Source organism: Eulemur rufifrons, chromosome 14 (assembly GCF_041146395.1).
Source record: "Eulemur rufifrons isolate Redbay chromosome 14, OSU_ERuf_1, whole genome shotgun sequence".
Classification (NCBI taxonomy): Eukaryota; Metazoa; Chordata; class Mammalia; order Primates; family Lemuridae; genus Eulemur; species Eulemur rufifrons.
In genome coordinates this window covers 17413710-17430114 of record NC_090996.1, presented here as the reverse complement: position 1 = coordinate 17430114, position 16405 = coordinate 17413710, and the positions used below count along the sequence as shown (strand labels likewise).

General features: G+C 52.4%; 1 protein-coding gene across 1 annotated transcript; it reads left to right on the top strand.

Annotated features, from left to right (window-relative positions):
• The first annotated feature begins 14790 nt into the window (after window positions 1-14790).
• On the top strand, window positions 14791-16005 carry FOXL3 (forkhead box L3). Its single transcript, XM_069485680.1, has 3 exons — window positions 14791-14897; window positions 15200-15368; window positions 15592-16005. Exons 1-3 carry the CDS (start codon window positions 14791-14793, stop codon window positions 16003-16005), a joined length of 690 nt encoding a protein of 229 aa, XP_069341781.1.
• Window positions 16006-16405: the final 400 nt, after the last annotated feature.

Genomic DNA, 16405 nt, shown 5'->3' with positions numbered 1-16405 from the left:
GAGGTTGCTGCGGGGCTTTGGGCCCGTCAGCCCCTGCCCAGAGTCCCCGTCCCACGCCGTCTCTGTGGGTCCCAGAGCTCAGGACCCCTCCCCCTCAGCCAGGCTCACTGCAGCCAGGCGTGTCTCTGGATGGTCTGCAGGTGAGTACGCAGGTGAGCCCATTCTCGCAGGGACGCCTGCTCGTGTCTGATCCCCTTGCGCCATCTAGAGGACATCTGGGGGAAAGCAAGCACCTGACACCACCCACACCATGCTGTGTAGCAGAGACCAGGGGGCCTCGCCCTCTCCATGCAGGGTTTCAGGGTGGCCCCACCGGCCTCCCACAGCCTGGCCGAAAGCCCCGGGCAGGGGGCCTGTGAGTCCTGCCCTCCGATGTCTCCCCAGGACCTAGCACAGTCCTGGCATTTCACAAAGACCTGTTCTTCTCCATATGCGCGTTCCTGCTGGGTGTTGCACACAAGCTCTGCACACCTGCACACCGGTAAGTGTGCAGCACTCTCCTTTAAACAGAGGGCAAGAGAAAATTTGGAATTCTTCACAAAGGCCCTCACTGGACACGCTGAGCTGTCACCTGGCCTGGTCCCTACCGCCCTGTCCTGCTGCCCTCCTGCCTCAGCACTGTGGAGCCCCACCGAGGCACGACCGTGCAGGCCTGAGCCCGCGGGCAGGCAGGCAGGATGGTGGTCCACACTGTCTTCTTTCATCATCACGGTGCACCGTCATCTGCCGGTCCTTTTCTTCACCCCTTTCAGTCCCCGCAGTGGGCATTGGAGGGCTCCTACTTCCCGGCACAGGGTAGTGGCCCCCAAGCTCACCCCAGGGGTCCACGCCTCCTGGTATTCACGCTCTTGTGAGTCCCCAAGTTGCCCCACACTGGTCTGTGAGCCCAACAGGAGACACATAAGTGGTGGCCGCAGTCAGAGCTGGGATACAGAAGGCTCTGCCTGCCCCCCACCATTGTCCCTCGGATCTCTCACTGTGGGGACATTATTGGGCACGTGTGAGCAACTCCGTGGAGAGGCCCGTGAGTGGGGAGACACATCCTCCTGCCAACAGTCACGTGTGGGCACCGTCTCAGGAGGGGTCCTCCTGCCCCAGTCAGGCCCTCATGACTACAGCCCCGTGAAGGTCCCCAAGCCAGAGCCACCACCTAAGCCACCCATGAATCCCTGACCCTCAGAAACCCCATGAGACAACCAATTGTCTCCATTGTTATTTTAAGCCACCAAATTTGGACAGGCTCATTCAGGCTACACTTATACTCCTTAGCTATCTCTGTTTCTAATGAGCTACTGCACAGGTCCATGCAATGACTGAACTATAGGACTGTTTGTTCTCCTTCACTGGACACTCTAGAGGTGCCCCTCTGCCTTCCAACATGGCAGCTTTCGTATTAGTTTCCTGGGGCTGCCATAATAAATGGCCACAAATTTAGTGGCTTAAAACAACATAAATTTATTCTCTCACAGTTCAGGAGTCCAGAAATCTGAAGTCAAGTGTTGACAGAGTTGGCTCCTTCTGGAGACCCTGGGGGAGAATCTGCCCCAGGCCTCTCTCCGGCCTCTGGCAATTGCCAGTGACCCTCGGTGTCCCCGGCTTGTGGCAGCTTCGCTCCGTCTCACCCTCCACCACCCGGCCTTTTTCTCTGGGTCTCCATCTCCAGTTCTGCATGTTTTTCTGTGTCCAACTCTCTCCTTTTTCTTATAAAGACTCAGTCCTTGGATTAGGGCCCACCTTAAATCCAGGATGGTTTCATCTCAAGATTCTTAATCAATTACATCTGCAAAGACCCTATTTCTAAATAAGGTCACGTTCTGAGGTTCCAGGTGGGTGTGAATTTGGCGGCACTAACTCACTGCTGCTCTAATCCAGGTGATTGTCATCTCTCTTTTTATCATACCTCAGTCAGTTTTGTTTGTAAGCGAGCCTCGAGTCTTAACTCGGATAACAAGCGCCACTCTCCACTCAGGGGAGCATGTTCACAAGAGACACTGGGTCAGATATAAAAGCTCAAAGATGTTTGGATGAAAATGCACCATAAACACACATTAACTTCGAATCACGGCTCACATCCGGCGTAGACTTCCCGAAGCGAAGCTCCCTGCTAACCCGTCCTTTAGAAGCCACACGTTTGTCCTGGTGGGTGTTTGGGTATGAAACGTTTTGTTAGTGACTGATGGCTTTGGTGACTCTCTGGTTTTGGCATCCCTTGGGGCACAGAAATCCTTATTTCTGAGGAAAAGCTCAGACCAGCCACGACAGCTGAAAATCCTGTCCTGAATAGTGGGTCCAGCGTTCCCCTTTGCTGCAGCCATGAAGCTTATGAAGTCCCCAAACAGAGCGCTGTGCTGGGGTCGAGGCCGCAGCTCTGAACCTGAACACCCGCTGGCCCTTGCGTGTTCTGCCTGGCCCTGTGTCCGTCTGCTCGTTCACTGGCCATGTGCTGACATTTCGCAGTGGTTGAGAGACACACATTCCTGCCCTCAATGCTCGGGTACCAGGAACTGTCCTGAATGGTCCCCTGGAGGTGTCAGACAGGGCAGGACAAGGGCAGGACGGTCGTGGGCTGCAGACTGTGTCCGACAACAGCGGGACCCTGAAGGGACCTTGGCAAGCGGAACTTCACTTTCTGTCACACACTTCCCTGCCGCCAGCCCCTGGATTCCAGCCTCCAGGGCCGGCTGATTCCTCAGCTTTGATTCAGTGAGACCGTGGAGTCCAAGACATGAATCGGCACCCTTGACCGTGGGTGACACGGTCCCCTCCCGAGGCCAAGGCTGCGGGGCATCTCCGTTCTCTGCCTCCCGGTTAAGTGGGGGAGGAGGGCGTGGCTGGGCTGAGCCTTCCAGCTGGCTCCGCGCTCTGGTGCCGGCAGGTGTCTGGGGAGATGCTTTGCTCTCACAGAGCCACTTTCCAGCTCTTTGCGCCTTGTCCCTGCGCAGGGACCCAGGGCTCACCCCGAGCCTCACACTGCTTGGACTTGTGGCTCTCAGGAGCCTGAGGCGGCCACTCCCCTGAGTCTCCCACGTCCTCCCTCTCCCACAGGTGTCCCTGGCAAACACACACACAACAGCTGCCCAGCCCCTCCTCCACCCGCCACCTTTCTGAGCTCGAGTAGGGCCTTGTCCCTGCAGGCACCAGAGCCCCGGGGCTGCCACCTTGGCCGGCGCAGGGGGAGGACAGGGACTCTCCCACTCTCCAGCAGGCTGGGGCCAGGCCATTCTCCCAAACACCTGCCGCCAGATCTCCAGCTCACTCAGGAAGTTCCCTGCTCTACAGCTGAGCCCCAGAGAGGGAAGGCGGGGCAGTGACTTGGTCTCATTTGCGGGCCCCTCAGAAGTTTCCATAAGGAGACAGAGCCTACCTGACTCCCAGGAGCTGGCAGAGAGGAGGAGGGGTCTCTCCTGCCCTCCAGCCTGCAGGCGGGACTTCCCAAGGCCACCAGAGCTGGCCTTCTTGCACGCATGTCCCCAGATACCTGGTCGGCACAGCTTGGTGAAATTCCTTCATTCTTTAATTCCTCGGGCCTGAAAGTTTGAAAGTCCGAAAATTCAGTTTACCTGATTCAAGACCACCACCTACAACTACAGACAGATTTTAAAAAGTGTTAGGGCAGCAGTCCCCAACCTTTTTGGCACCAGGGTTTTATGAAAGACAGTTTTCCTGCGGGGTTGGGGGGCGTGAGGGGGCAGAGCTCAGGCGGCGATGCGAGCTCAGGGGAGCGGCTGCAAATACAGATGAAGCCTGGCTCGCCCAACGCTCACCTCCTGCTGTGCCCCCCTCCAGCCCAGTTTGTAAGTTTCATGGAAGACAGTTTTTCCACGGATGGGGGCGTGGCATGGCGGAGCTCTGCAGCCCGGTCCCTAACAGGCTGCGGGAGGTACTATTCGATCCGTGGGCACCTGGCTCTGAAGTATTAATACAGTAACTATAGTTACAAAAGATATGTTGGAAGTCACTGGGCACACCTGCCTACGGGCTATGTATTTAATGATATTGTTGTACCAATGTTACATTTCCCGAGCGTGACACTTAGGGCGAAGTGTCATGGTGTTTGAAGCTCACTTGGAGATGTTCCCGCAAAAACACTCGCCAGGACTTCAAGGAGGCATCTGAATTCGGCTCCGGGACGAAATGTCACCGCAGAGTATAATTAGAAAAAAATATGTTCATGCAAACAACCCTTTTCTTCGTCCAAGTAAATGAGTCAAGATGCTAACAACTGGTGAATCTAGACGAAGCGGCGTTTCTGGGGCTCCTGGTGTGCATAGTGGGTGTGTGTGATGGTGTCTCATGGTCTCCCATGATTTGTTGTTTTCATTATTTTTTCTTTCTGATCTTCAAACTGGATTATCTCAACAGACCTGTCTTTAAGTCACTGACTCTTTTTGTACGCCTGCTCCAATCGGCTAGTCAATCTCCCTAGTGAAATTTCCATCTGTTATTTTAATTTTCAGCTCCCGAATTTCTGTTTGGGCCCTTTTCATAATTTATATCTCTTTATTGATATTCACTATTTGTTCAAACATTATTCTCCTGGTTTTCTTTAGCACTTTGCCCACTGTTTCCTTTAGGTCTTTGAGCATACTTACAGTAGTTGATTGAAAGTGTTTGTCTAATAAATCCAATGTCTGCTTCCTTAGACAGAGGTTCAATTAATCCTTTTTTTTAATAACATAGGGCATATTTTCTTGTTTCTTTGCATGTTTTATTTTCATGTAATTTTTGTTGAAACGTAGACATTTGGAATATTATAATGTAGCAACTATGAAAATCTCCCTCCCCAGGGTTTTTTGTTGCTGTTTTAGTTGTTGTTTATTTATTTAGTGACTTTTCCAAGTTAATTTTATGAAGTTTGCATTTTTTGTTATATGTGGTCAGGGAAGTCTCTGTTCTGTTAGCTCAGTGGGCAGCTAATGATTCAGCAGAGATTTCCTTAAACACCTGGAACACAACACACCCGGGCAAAGCACCTCCCAGCCTTTGAAGAGGGGCTCTGTGTGTGTTTGGGGACCTGCCTGCAACACTCAGTCAGGCTGTTACAACTCTGCCTTAGCCTTCGGTTCCCGTCTGCGCAGAGCCTGCAGGTTGGCAGAGGTAAGTGCTCAGAGCCTTCTTAGGTCTCTTCCTCACTTGCACAGGGCCCTGGGCATGCGCCTTCTAGATTCCCAAGAATGGGTGGGGCTTTCCTGTGTTCTCCAAACCATCTCAGTGCCCCGTCTTTCCTCCCACACTCCCTGGTTAATCGTTTGCCACATCTGTCATCCCTGGCCCTAGGCAGCAGTGACTGATACATCCGACCTCAAATGTTTTGACAAATGCCCCTAGGGTAGACACCTGAATCCTTAGCGAGTTCCAGGCTGTGTGGACTAGCAGAAGCCCTTGGAGCCGGCCCACCAGGGAGCCACCAGACACGTCACAGCAACCACCCACAGCTCTTTGAGAATAAGGTCCCTGCTGTTCTCTCCGGGTGCTGGGTACGTGTGTCGGGAACGTGTGCTGTTGTCCTCAGGGTCTCACCAAGCTGGTGAGTGGGAGATGGCTCCAAGGCAAGGTTAGATGCCACAAAGCTCTTACTGAGATCCAGCTCTTTTCTCCTGATTATACATTCCCCTGGTTGCTGCGAGCTTTCCATTAGTGCGCAGAGTTCTAAGGAAGTTGGTTCTGATAGTTTTTGCCCATTTATTTATTGCTTTTGTGACTAGATGCATTCTGGAGTTCCCCACTGCATCACTTTCACTGATGTATCTATTGTGAAAGTCCTTTATAAATTCTAAAAACAAGTCCTCTATCAGATACATGCTTTTCAAAGATCCTCCCAGCTAATGGTTTGTCTTTTCGTTCTTTTTACAGTGTCTTTTGAAAGCAGACTTTCTAATTTTGATAAAATCCAATTTATTAATGTATTCTTTTATGCATTGTGTTTCTCCTCTTTCCCCACTGCCCACACGCTCTTATTTTATTTTGTGTGTCACAATTTTCTTTTCACCCAAAATTAGCTATTTGACTCATTTATTGATTCTCTAGATTTTAAAAATTATTAGTTTTTGCTTTGGTCTTTTTTTTTTCCTCCTTTCTATTTTCCTAAGGGTTGGCATTTTAATTATTGAAAAATATATATGTATATGTACATGTTTTAGTTCAATGTTTAATTAATTCGATGTAATACTTTCTTATTTAATAATAGAAGCATTTGAAAATCTGAACTGATCTTTGATAGAAAATATTATCACTTATCATATTTGCTAAAGAGCTTTAAATTGTATTTTAATTAGCTCCTCAATCCAAGTGTTGTTTAGCCAAGTATCTCTTCATTTCTAGTTTGATAAGGCATTTTTAAAATTAAACTTTTATCATCAATGTCTAGGTGATTGCACTGTAATTTCAAAAGGTGAAATGCATTATTTTTGCTTGGGAGACGACTGAGGTTCACTTGGCTTTGTTAGTTTTGGTGATTTAGCTGGTGCATCATCTAATATTATAGATGTTTCAGGAACATTTGAAAATTCTGTTTTCTTTGTAGGTGACAAAATTTTCTAGATACCTATTAATCCAACTTGCCATGAACCCTTGGCAATAAGAAACGTGCTGTTTGTAGGGGACAAGATTTTCTGTGTGTCTAGTTATTCAAATGTATTGATTATCCAAATAATCCAACAATAGGGTTTACTGGGTTTTGTTCAATTGGCCCGAGAAAGGCTGAGAAAGATGTGCTGAGGTTTCTGCACCATAAATGCATCCTGTTTATTTCTTTCTGTATCTCTTATCATTTTTACTTCATCTATTTGAGGACTAAATAATTCAGAAAAAAGTATGTGACCTGTTTTCTCTGAAGAGTATACCTTTTATGTACATGAAATGACTCCTTTAATATTTTTACTTTAACTTTATGCTGAGGTTGAGGTCAACACTTTTACTTTTTGTTTATTTGCATTTACCTGGTAACTCTTCCTTCATTCTTTTGTGCCCCGACCCCGACTGCCGGCCTTAGTGGGCAGGGACCCTCCTGCCTGTCTGTCCGCTTGGCTACGCTGTTGACCCCGCCCTCCATTGGACCCCTCCTCTGATGCAGACAGCCGTCCCTGTGCCCCGACTCCAGTACCCCTGCCTGTGACCTCTTGTCCCTGTGCAACAGACTCCTTCGGATTCCGTCTCTGAGGGGTCCATGGTTTCTGGGCCACGGGGTGTACCTGATGTTACGTACAGCTAAGTACCACGGGTAGTGTTGAGTGTGCACTAGATGTTTATGCATGTATTTAAATGGGTTTATTATATAGTCATGTCACATTGTAGTAGAGTCAGTGCTTTTAAGTTTTTCCCGTTATTTCTAAAGATTTGGTAAAGAGAGGGAAACGAACAGTAGATGCTGGTTCTAACTGTAACTGCCTGAACACTTTCTTTTTTTTTTTTGAGACAGAGTCTTGCTCTGTTGCCCGGGCTAGAGTGCCATGGTGTCAGCCTCGCTCACAGCAACCTCCAACTCCTGGGCTCAAGCGATCCTCCTGCCTCAGCCTCCTGAATAGCTGGGACTACAGGCATGTGCCACCATGCCTGGCTAATTTTTCTATATATATTTTAGCTGTCCACATAATTTCTTTCTATTTTTAGTAGAGACGGGGTCTCGTTCTTGCTCAGGCTGGTCTCTTACTCCTGAGCTCAAATGATCTGCCCGCCTCGGCCTCCCAGAGTGCTAGGATTACAGGCGTGAGCCACCGCGCCCAGCCTGCCTGGACACTTTCAACCACCGTAGCTCCACTTAGGTACTCATCTGCCCGGGAGGCAGGTGTGCAGCTACTCAAGTCTGGAAACAGCGGATTTAGTATAGGGCAGATCTCCATAAATGCTGTTTCTCTCACTTCACGTTGGGCAGGTGGAGCGCGCTCCCTGGGCACGCGGTCTGTGCTGCCAGCTGAGTGGGGCAGTCGCTGGTCGCCAGTCACTGGTACGTTGAAGTGTCACGGACTGACCCACGTCCTCCTCTCTGAGCCGGCGGTGAGGCGGGCAGCCTCCTGCTGGAGACTGGGCGGTCGGTGGAGTCCACAGCCCTTTAGAGAGAATCCTTAAGTATCTGCCCTCGTATCTGTTTCGTGGGGATGGGAGAAACATTTCCTCTCTGGCAGACGCAGTGCCCCCTCTGCAGGGACCCTTGTCCTTCCTGCAGCTCTCCTGGGCCGTTCTCTGAGCCGGATGGCTCCTAGGGAGGCATGCATTTTAGAAAATACAATGAAATGCCCATTCCTCACTTCAAATTATTTGATTTTAGAATTTCAGCTGATTGCAGCCATACTTGTACGTTTCAAAAATTCTCAAAAGAAATGTGTAATGACAGTCATTTTTATAAACTTGTGCTCATGGCTCTGTCTTCTTCAGTGGGGAGAAAATGTCACCAATTCACTTCAGTGATATTTCAGCCCCTTGGAGATCAGTGCCGCCACCCCTAAGTCCCACTCACCCACGCCTTAAATTTATTGTTGGTGTGAACGGGAGCTCTCCCTGCGTTCTTTCTGAGGAGAGCGGAAGTCATTTCGGCAGCTGCACTATTTACAGAACACCTACCCTGTGCTGAGCAGAGCTATATACTCTACGTCAGGTTCACACAACTGTTGAAATAGCTCCCGTGATTGTACCCATCGTACAGATGGGGCAGTGAGGCTCAGGAGCATGCTCCACCTGCTCAAGGTCACACAGCAGCAAATGGCTTATCCAGGAATCAAATCCTCCTCTGCCTGGCTCTACTCAGCCACTCTACCCCCAGCTGATGAGCAAGGAACATGCGGGCAGATGCCACTCGACGGCTGACACGGGGAAGGGCATCTTGGGGTCTCCAGTGCTCTCAAAGCCGCTACCCTGGCTGCTCCCGGGACGTGCATTTGCGCCGTACCCACTGCCTCTCACGCTGGGGGAGCAGTGGCCCGCGTTGGGAGTAGACGCGTATCCTGGCGTTGCAGGGTCTCAGCCCGACACTGCCTCACACGCCGGTGATGCGACTGTGGACAGTTCATGAGCCTCCCTGTCCCCACGAAAGGGGACAGCTCTCGGGGCCGTCCTGAGAGGAGGCGAGTCCGCAGAGGTGATGGTCGTGGAACCGCCGGCCTGCGGGGAGGTGAGTGTTTGCTGCTGCTCGGTGTAATTATTAGCACTCTTATTTCTATTATTGCTATTTTAGGGACAGTTTTGGCTGAGCATCAGAGATGCATCCTGCTCACCGCCAGGCCCCCAGTGAATCAATAAGTTATTTCACAAGTAAGTAAAGCACATGTTTCAGAATTCTAAGAAACCAAAATCCGCCAGCAAGGTTTTCTAACTAACCAAACTGTATTTTCCATTCAACAAAATAAGTAAACAACGTGTGCTGCTTCTCCACCATCTGTTTTTAAGGTTCATTTGTTCCCTACTTCAAAAGCGCCTTCTCTCCCTGGCTCCGTGTCCTTGGCTCTGTCTTAGGAGGGACACAGGAAAAGACGGGACCCGCCGGTGCCTCTCCTGGGTGAGCGCCGTGCCAGCCGGCAACTGCTCCGGTTCAGCGGGTGCACCGGGTTTTTCCAACTCCCTTTCAGAGGTGGAGGCTCCGGGTTCGGGTGATGACACACAGACAACCTTCTTCTGGCGACCAAGACTGTCCCCAGGCCATGGCACCTCCCTGGAGGCAGCCGCCACTCTCTGTCCCTGCTGGGCATTCACAGGTCTGGTCGTCGGAGGCCTCTGGTGACCGTTCAAGGTGTTTATCCTTCATTCCCAGGGCCTGGAGGACACGTGTGGTGTGAAAGTATGAACTCAAAGCCCGGTCTTCACTGCTAACTTTCCTACTCGCCAAAACAGAAAAATACATTTTTAGAAGAAAAAAAGCTCGTTTTGCACAGGAATGTTCTCCAGCACTGCTGTCGTGTAAAGAGCCTGATTTAAAACACAAAGGTCTAGTCTCTTTCTGGATTATAAGAACGGATTATGCTGTTTGAGAAACTAAATGTATGCCTTTTTTAAGATGGATGTTAATACCATTGGAAACCTGTCTGTGGTCTATTTGATGGTTTCAGAACGGATGTCTCTTCCGCAGCCGCCTCCGATGTGGATGGGCGTTGGTGGGTGGATCTAATCAGTTCTGCTCCCTACCCAAGTCCACTTCAGATCTGAGAGTCCTTGGTTTCCTCCAAATTTTAAGACATTCTGATCAGTCAGTCCCTCTAGAAACGAGGTTCGTTGGCTCACGGTTCTGCAGGCTGTACAAGAAGCCTGGTGCCAGCATCTGCTTCTGGTGGGGGCTTCAGGAAGCTTCCACTCACGGTGGAAGGGGAAGGGGAGGTGGCGTGTGCAGAGATCACAGGGTGAGGAAGAGAGAGAGGGAGAGGGGAAAGGGAGGGAGTCCCAGGTTCTTTGTGACAACCAGCTCTCAGGCACCTAACAGAGCGATAATCACTCACTGCTTCGGGGACAGCACCAAGCCACTCATGAGGGATCTGCCCCCATGACCCCAACACCTCCCCTGGGCTCCACCTCCAACACTGGGGGTCCAATTTCAACATGAGATATGGAGGAGACTTGGCCCAGCCAAGTTGACACATAAAATTAACCATTACAGTTCTTGCTTTTTCTTTTTAGCCATACTGATAGACATAGGGATGTCTGTCATCTTGAGTTTAATTTACATTTCCCTAAAGACTAAAAATGTTGGGTATGGTTTCATGTGCTTATTTGCCATCCATATATTTTTCTATGGTCAAGTTCCATCTTAAAAATTGAATTGTTTGCTTTACAAATATTTTCTCATAGTTTGTAGCTTATTTTTTAATTCCCCTGTCTTTCGAAGAGCACATGTTCTTAATTTCATGTGCAATGAATCCTTTTTTTTTTTTTTATAGATCATGTTTTTGGTATCATGTCAAAGAAATCTTTGCCTAACCAAAGATCATGAAGATATTCACCTGTGTTTTCTTCTGGAAGTTTTATAGGTTTAAGTTTTACATTTAGGTCTATGATCAATTTTGAGTTAATTTTTGTAGAGGGACCAATGTTCCCAAATGAAATATGCATTCATCCCTTGGACAATGAAGAGACAGGGGCACCAACCCCTGCTCAGTTGAAAATCCGCATACAACATTTGACTCCCCCCAAATTCACCTATTAATAGCTACTGTTGACTGGGGGTCTTACCAATAACACAGTTGATTAGCAGACATTTTGGATGTTATATGTTTTATACACTGTATTCTTAAAGTAAGATAGTAAGGTGGAGAGAATATATTTACTACTCATTAAGTGGAACCAGATCAACATAAAGGTCTTCATCCTCATCATCTTCACGTGAGTGTGCTGAGGAGGAGGAGGGGCTGGTCTTGCTGTCTTGGGGGTGACAGAGGCAGAGGAACCCACGTGTAAGTGGACCTGCGTGGCTCAGACCTGTGTCGCTCAAGGACCAGCTGTGTACAGATGTGTGTGTGTTTATACTACTTGTTCTCCAAGCCTGGATCTGCGGTTTGAGTCTTTCATTGACTTTGGAAATTTCTAGGCTGTTGTCTCTTCAATTATCTTTTGTTCTGTTCTCTCCTGCGTCCCTCCTGGATTCTAACACGACTGTTACATACTCAGCAATGTCCCACCGCCCGCAGTTGCTCTGTCTCCTCCTTTCTGCCTCTGTTTCAGTTTGCAAAGTCCTAGTGCCCGACCCTCGAGCCCAATGGTGTTTCTCTGCTATGTCCAGGCTGCCCGTGGAGCCACCTTCATCCCTGTCACTGCGTTCTTCCTTTGTCACATTTGAGTCTGTGACATAGTTTCCACTTCTCTGCTGAAGCTCCCCAATCTGATTATCACATTGCTGTCCTCGTCCACTGGGGCCGTTAGCACATTAGTTGTAGTTATTTTTATTACCTGCCTGGTAGTCCACATTTGTCTGACACATGAGCCTGGGTCTGCTAAGTGCTTTGTCTATAAACAGTGTGGTTTTGTTGCTGTTGTTGCTTGGTTTTGGGTTTTTTTTTTTTTTTCTTTTTTTTTGCCTCTGTTGCCCAAGCTGGAGTGCAGTGGCATTATCACAGCTCACTGCAGCCTCCAACTCCTGACCTCAAGCAATCCTCCAGTCTCGGCCTCCCAGAGTGCTGGGATTACAGGCGTGAGCCACCACGCCCGGCCCAGTATATTGTTTTTATTTACTTATGTGTCTTGTAAGTTTGGGGCTGAAAACTGCACACCTTCTACAGCAAAGCAGAACAGATAAATGTATTTGCCCAGAGAGGAGCCAGCCTGTGTTGGCTGGTGTCATTCTGGTCAAGCTGAGCTGGTTTACATCCCCTGCCCCTCTCAGTGTGACGCGGGCCGCAGTCCCCCAGCTGTGCGGGTACTCACGGGCAGGCTGGCCGGTCAGAGCCTTCTCTCCCTGTCTGCTCCGCGGTCCACGTCAGACCTTCCTTTGCTCCCGGGCAGGTCCCTCTCCCAGCGTGCAGCTCTCCCTGGGCAGCGGGATGCTGCGACCTGTGACCGGATGTGTGCTGGCGTTGTGGTGGCGGCAGCAAGTGGGGTGGAGGTCTGGGGTGTTCTCTGCCGTTCTGGCTCAGCCAAGGTGTTAGGTCTCAGGGTCTCTGCGGGGGGGGGGGGGGGGAGGGCTCTCAGGGGTACTCCCCTCCCTCAGCTGCAGAGGATCTCCCCAGGGCAGGGGGCTGTCCCCACCCTCTGCCCCCAGGTGCAGTTGGTTTTTCTTGGCAGCTGCTGCAAGTCCCTCCCCAGGCGCACCCGGCAGGATGGGGGAGGCTTCCCAGTCTCTCACTTGCCCCGTTCTTTCTTTTGAACATCCTGGGGTCCCGGAGAGGAGCCCACAGTGCAGATTCCCCGCTGCCTACCCCCCAGGCATCTGAACTGCCCCAGGCCACACGTGCCTTCCGCGATTCACTCACCATTCTCCTCTATGGCGGCACGTGCAGGTGCTCAGCGTCCGTTCCAGTGGAGGCACCTGTCCTTCCTGGGCTTGGGTTTGCTGCTCTGCAGCCTCAGTTCTCTTCCTGGTTCTGGAGCAGCTGAGGTTGTGTGGAGCACCCTGCATCCACTGCCTCGAGGACAGCAGGGACACTCTTCCACCCTAGGGACGCCAGAGTCCTCAGCAGCTTTCGACGTCCACTGATCTTGCTTGAGTTCTTCTTGTCTTTGATTTAAGGGGATATTATGTTTTAATTACCTGCTCAAACACTTCCAACCCCCTTATTTTTATTTTTTATAGTTGTAAACTATACATAATATTTTTCATTTTAACCATCTGCAAGTGCACAATTCAGTGACGTTAAATACGTTCACAATGCTACACAGGCATCGCCACTGTCCACACCAACGTTCATCATCACCAACACAAGCCCCGTACCTAGGAAATAGCACTGCCTCCTTCCCCCTCCCAGCCCCGGTAACCTCCCTCCCACCTCGTCTCTGTGAATCTGGCCACTCTGGGACCTCATGTCAGTGGAATCACACTGGATGTGTCCTTTATTCCAGGCTCATTGGACTCCGTGTGACGTTTTCAAGTCCATCCGTGTCATAGCGTGTATCGAAATTTCATTCCTTTCTGTGGCTGAATGGTATAACACTTAGGAAAAAAAACATCAGGGAAAGTCTTCATGACATTGTATATTTGGCACATACTTCATGTATATGACACCAAAGGACAGGCGTCAAAAGAAAAAACAGATAAAATGGACTTCATCAAAATTAAGAACTTTTGCACAGCAAAGGACACCACTGAGAATGTGAAAAGAAATGCCCAGAATGGGAGAAAGTATCAGCAAATCGAACATCCGACACGGAATCAACGGCAAACTCGCAGGCAGGGCTCACAGTCAGAATTCTGCAAGTAATTCATGGAAATGCCATTTGGTGGCCTGTCCACTGTGAAAGGGCCACCTCTTTACTTTGTCCTCGAAGTTCCTGACCTCATGGCTGCTCTTCTCTCCTGCATGCACCTACCCACCATGGAACCAGGGCTTGGAGCCAGACGGCACCGGCTCTGCTGATGAGGCGTCACCCTGCAGGGCAGCCAGTGCACGTGGCCCAGAGCCCGCCGCCCATGGATGGGGCACAATTCTGGGATGAGAGAGTTGGGGGGGGGGCACAGGGTGCCAGAGGAAATGTGGCCCCTGGACCCTGGCCCAGCTCTGATCTGTGCCCTGGACGTGGAGCCGGCGGCCGCAGATTCTGCCCAGACCCCATCAATCTGGGGCGGAAAGAAGTGGGGGTGGGGGCTGCGACAGTGGCTCTCCCTGGCCTGGCTGCCCACTCTGCCGAGCGCCCAGGTGTCTGCCCCAGGGATCTGAGCACCCAAGGAGAACCACTGTGTCCCAGGGCACGCACAGGACCTGGGAGCTCCCAGGAAACTTCCACCAGTGCGGGGACGTGCGAGAAGCTCCACCTCTACCTCTGGGGACAGGGACATCCAGAGAGCGCAGGGGGCGAGATGGGGGGGGCGGAAGCAGCGGGAGGCGGCGGGTGGCCGCCCCACCGTCAGACCACCCAGCACGCCGCCTCCTCCCTCCTCCCGCAGCGGGTCAGAGGGTCGCCGAGACAGCCCCCTCCGCTCCCCTCAGTAGCTTTACCGGTGGCTGGGGCCTCCCCCGAGCCGGGATTGGACGCCAGAGAACGGGGCGGGGGCGGCGGGGGACCCCAGAAGCCCAGGCTCCCCGCTCGGGCGAGAGCAGAGCAGCCCGCAGTGCAGACGCTGTGGCCCGCGCTGGCAGGACTTCTGCGCAGAGCTGGCGGCTGGCGGGCGGCGCGGAGGAGGCGGCAGCGGCAGCAGTGGCACCCGCGAGTGCCGGGCGCATCGCGATGTTTGACAGCTCACAGTATCCCTACAATTGCTTCAATTACGATGCCGACGACTACCCTGCTGGCAGCTCCGACGAGGAAAAGCGGCTCACGCGGCCGGCGTACAGGTGACGGCGGGGGTCAATGGCAGGGGCTTTAGGGGACAGCGACCCTCCTCTGCAGGGTGCTCAGGTAGCCAGGACCTGCCTGGGACGGAGGAAGGCGGGGGCTTTCTTCTGAGCGGGGCTTAGGGAAAGGACGCATTTGTGGGCACTTGGGGCGGTGGGGGGCGGAGCGGCTAGTGGGAGAAGTTTCTCTCAGCCTCCCCGGGGAGGGTCCCAGGTGCGGGGGAGAGCTGCTGGGGCCCGGGTGGGTGCGGGAGCAGCGCGCTGCAGGGTCACCGACACCCTGGCTCGGCGGCGGTTCGCAGCTACATCGCCTTGATCGCCATGGCCATTCAGCAGAGCCCGGCGGGCAGGGTGACCCTGTCGGGCATCTACGACTTCATCATGCGCAAGTTTCCCTATTACCGCGCCAACCAGCGCGCCTGGCAGAACTCCATCCGCCACAACCTGTCCCTCAACAGCTGCTTCGTCAAGGTGAGCTCCCTGCCCCACTGCCCCAACCCCCCGAACTGCCCCCCGCCACACCTGGCCCAGTTGTCCCTGGGGATGGGGACGGGGAGGGATGTCACAGCGGCAGCAGCGAAGTCCGCCCTTGGCTAGTGGGGCGCCTTCACCTGCCCGGTCCTGCCCGGTGAGGGCGCGCACCTGGCGGGGTGGGGCGCACGGGCGCAGCGCTGAGCCCCACCGCGCCACGCAGGTGTCACGGACCGAGGGCCACGAGAAGGGCAAAGGCAACTACTGGACGTTCGCGGGCGGCTGCGAGTCGCTGCTGGACCTTTTCGAGAACGGCAACTACCGGCGGAGGAGGCGGCGGCGCGGCCCCAAACGGGAGGGGACGCGGGGCACGTGCGCTGGGGGCGCCGAGGGTCCCCAGGGTCCGTCCGGGCCGACTGCTGCGCGGGGGTCCCCAGCCCCAGACGGCGCGGGAGTGGCCGGTCCCCGAGAGCCTGCAGCCAGCCCGGCCAGCCCGGGGAAGGCGCATCCCAGGGACATCAAGTTCAGCATCGACTACATCCTCTCCGCGCCCGGCCCCTCTCTGGGGCAGACACCCGAGGGCAGACACCCCTGGCTGCAGGCCCCGCAAGTGAACCTCCACTTGTGGACAGTGTGAGCTGGTGCTTTACAACCACTCTGGGTCTTCCCGCCAGACCCTCCCCTGAGCCAGGAAGCGCCAGCGCTGCCACCAGCTGTCACTTTGCAGACTGACAGCTCAGGCGGAGATCAGCCTGGGTGGGAGGGAAGGGCAGAGGTCTGTCTTAGGAGAGGTATTCATTTTGGGGTTGTGACTCTGTGTATTCAGAAAAAAGCTTCTCTGCGGGAAAAGCCTTACTGGGTTCCAGTTTTACTTAGGGTTGCTGGAGATCCACCAAGAACTCCTGCTCTGCAGAATAGAAGCCTAGGGTCCTGTCCCCTGGAGTCAAGGTGATGAAAATTCTGTTTAAGAACATCCTTCGTAGACAGCACGACCCGAAAGCTGCCAGTGTGCTCAGCAAACTGCCAATCAGGCCGGT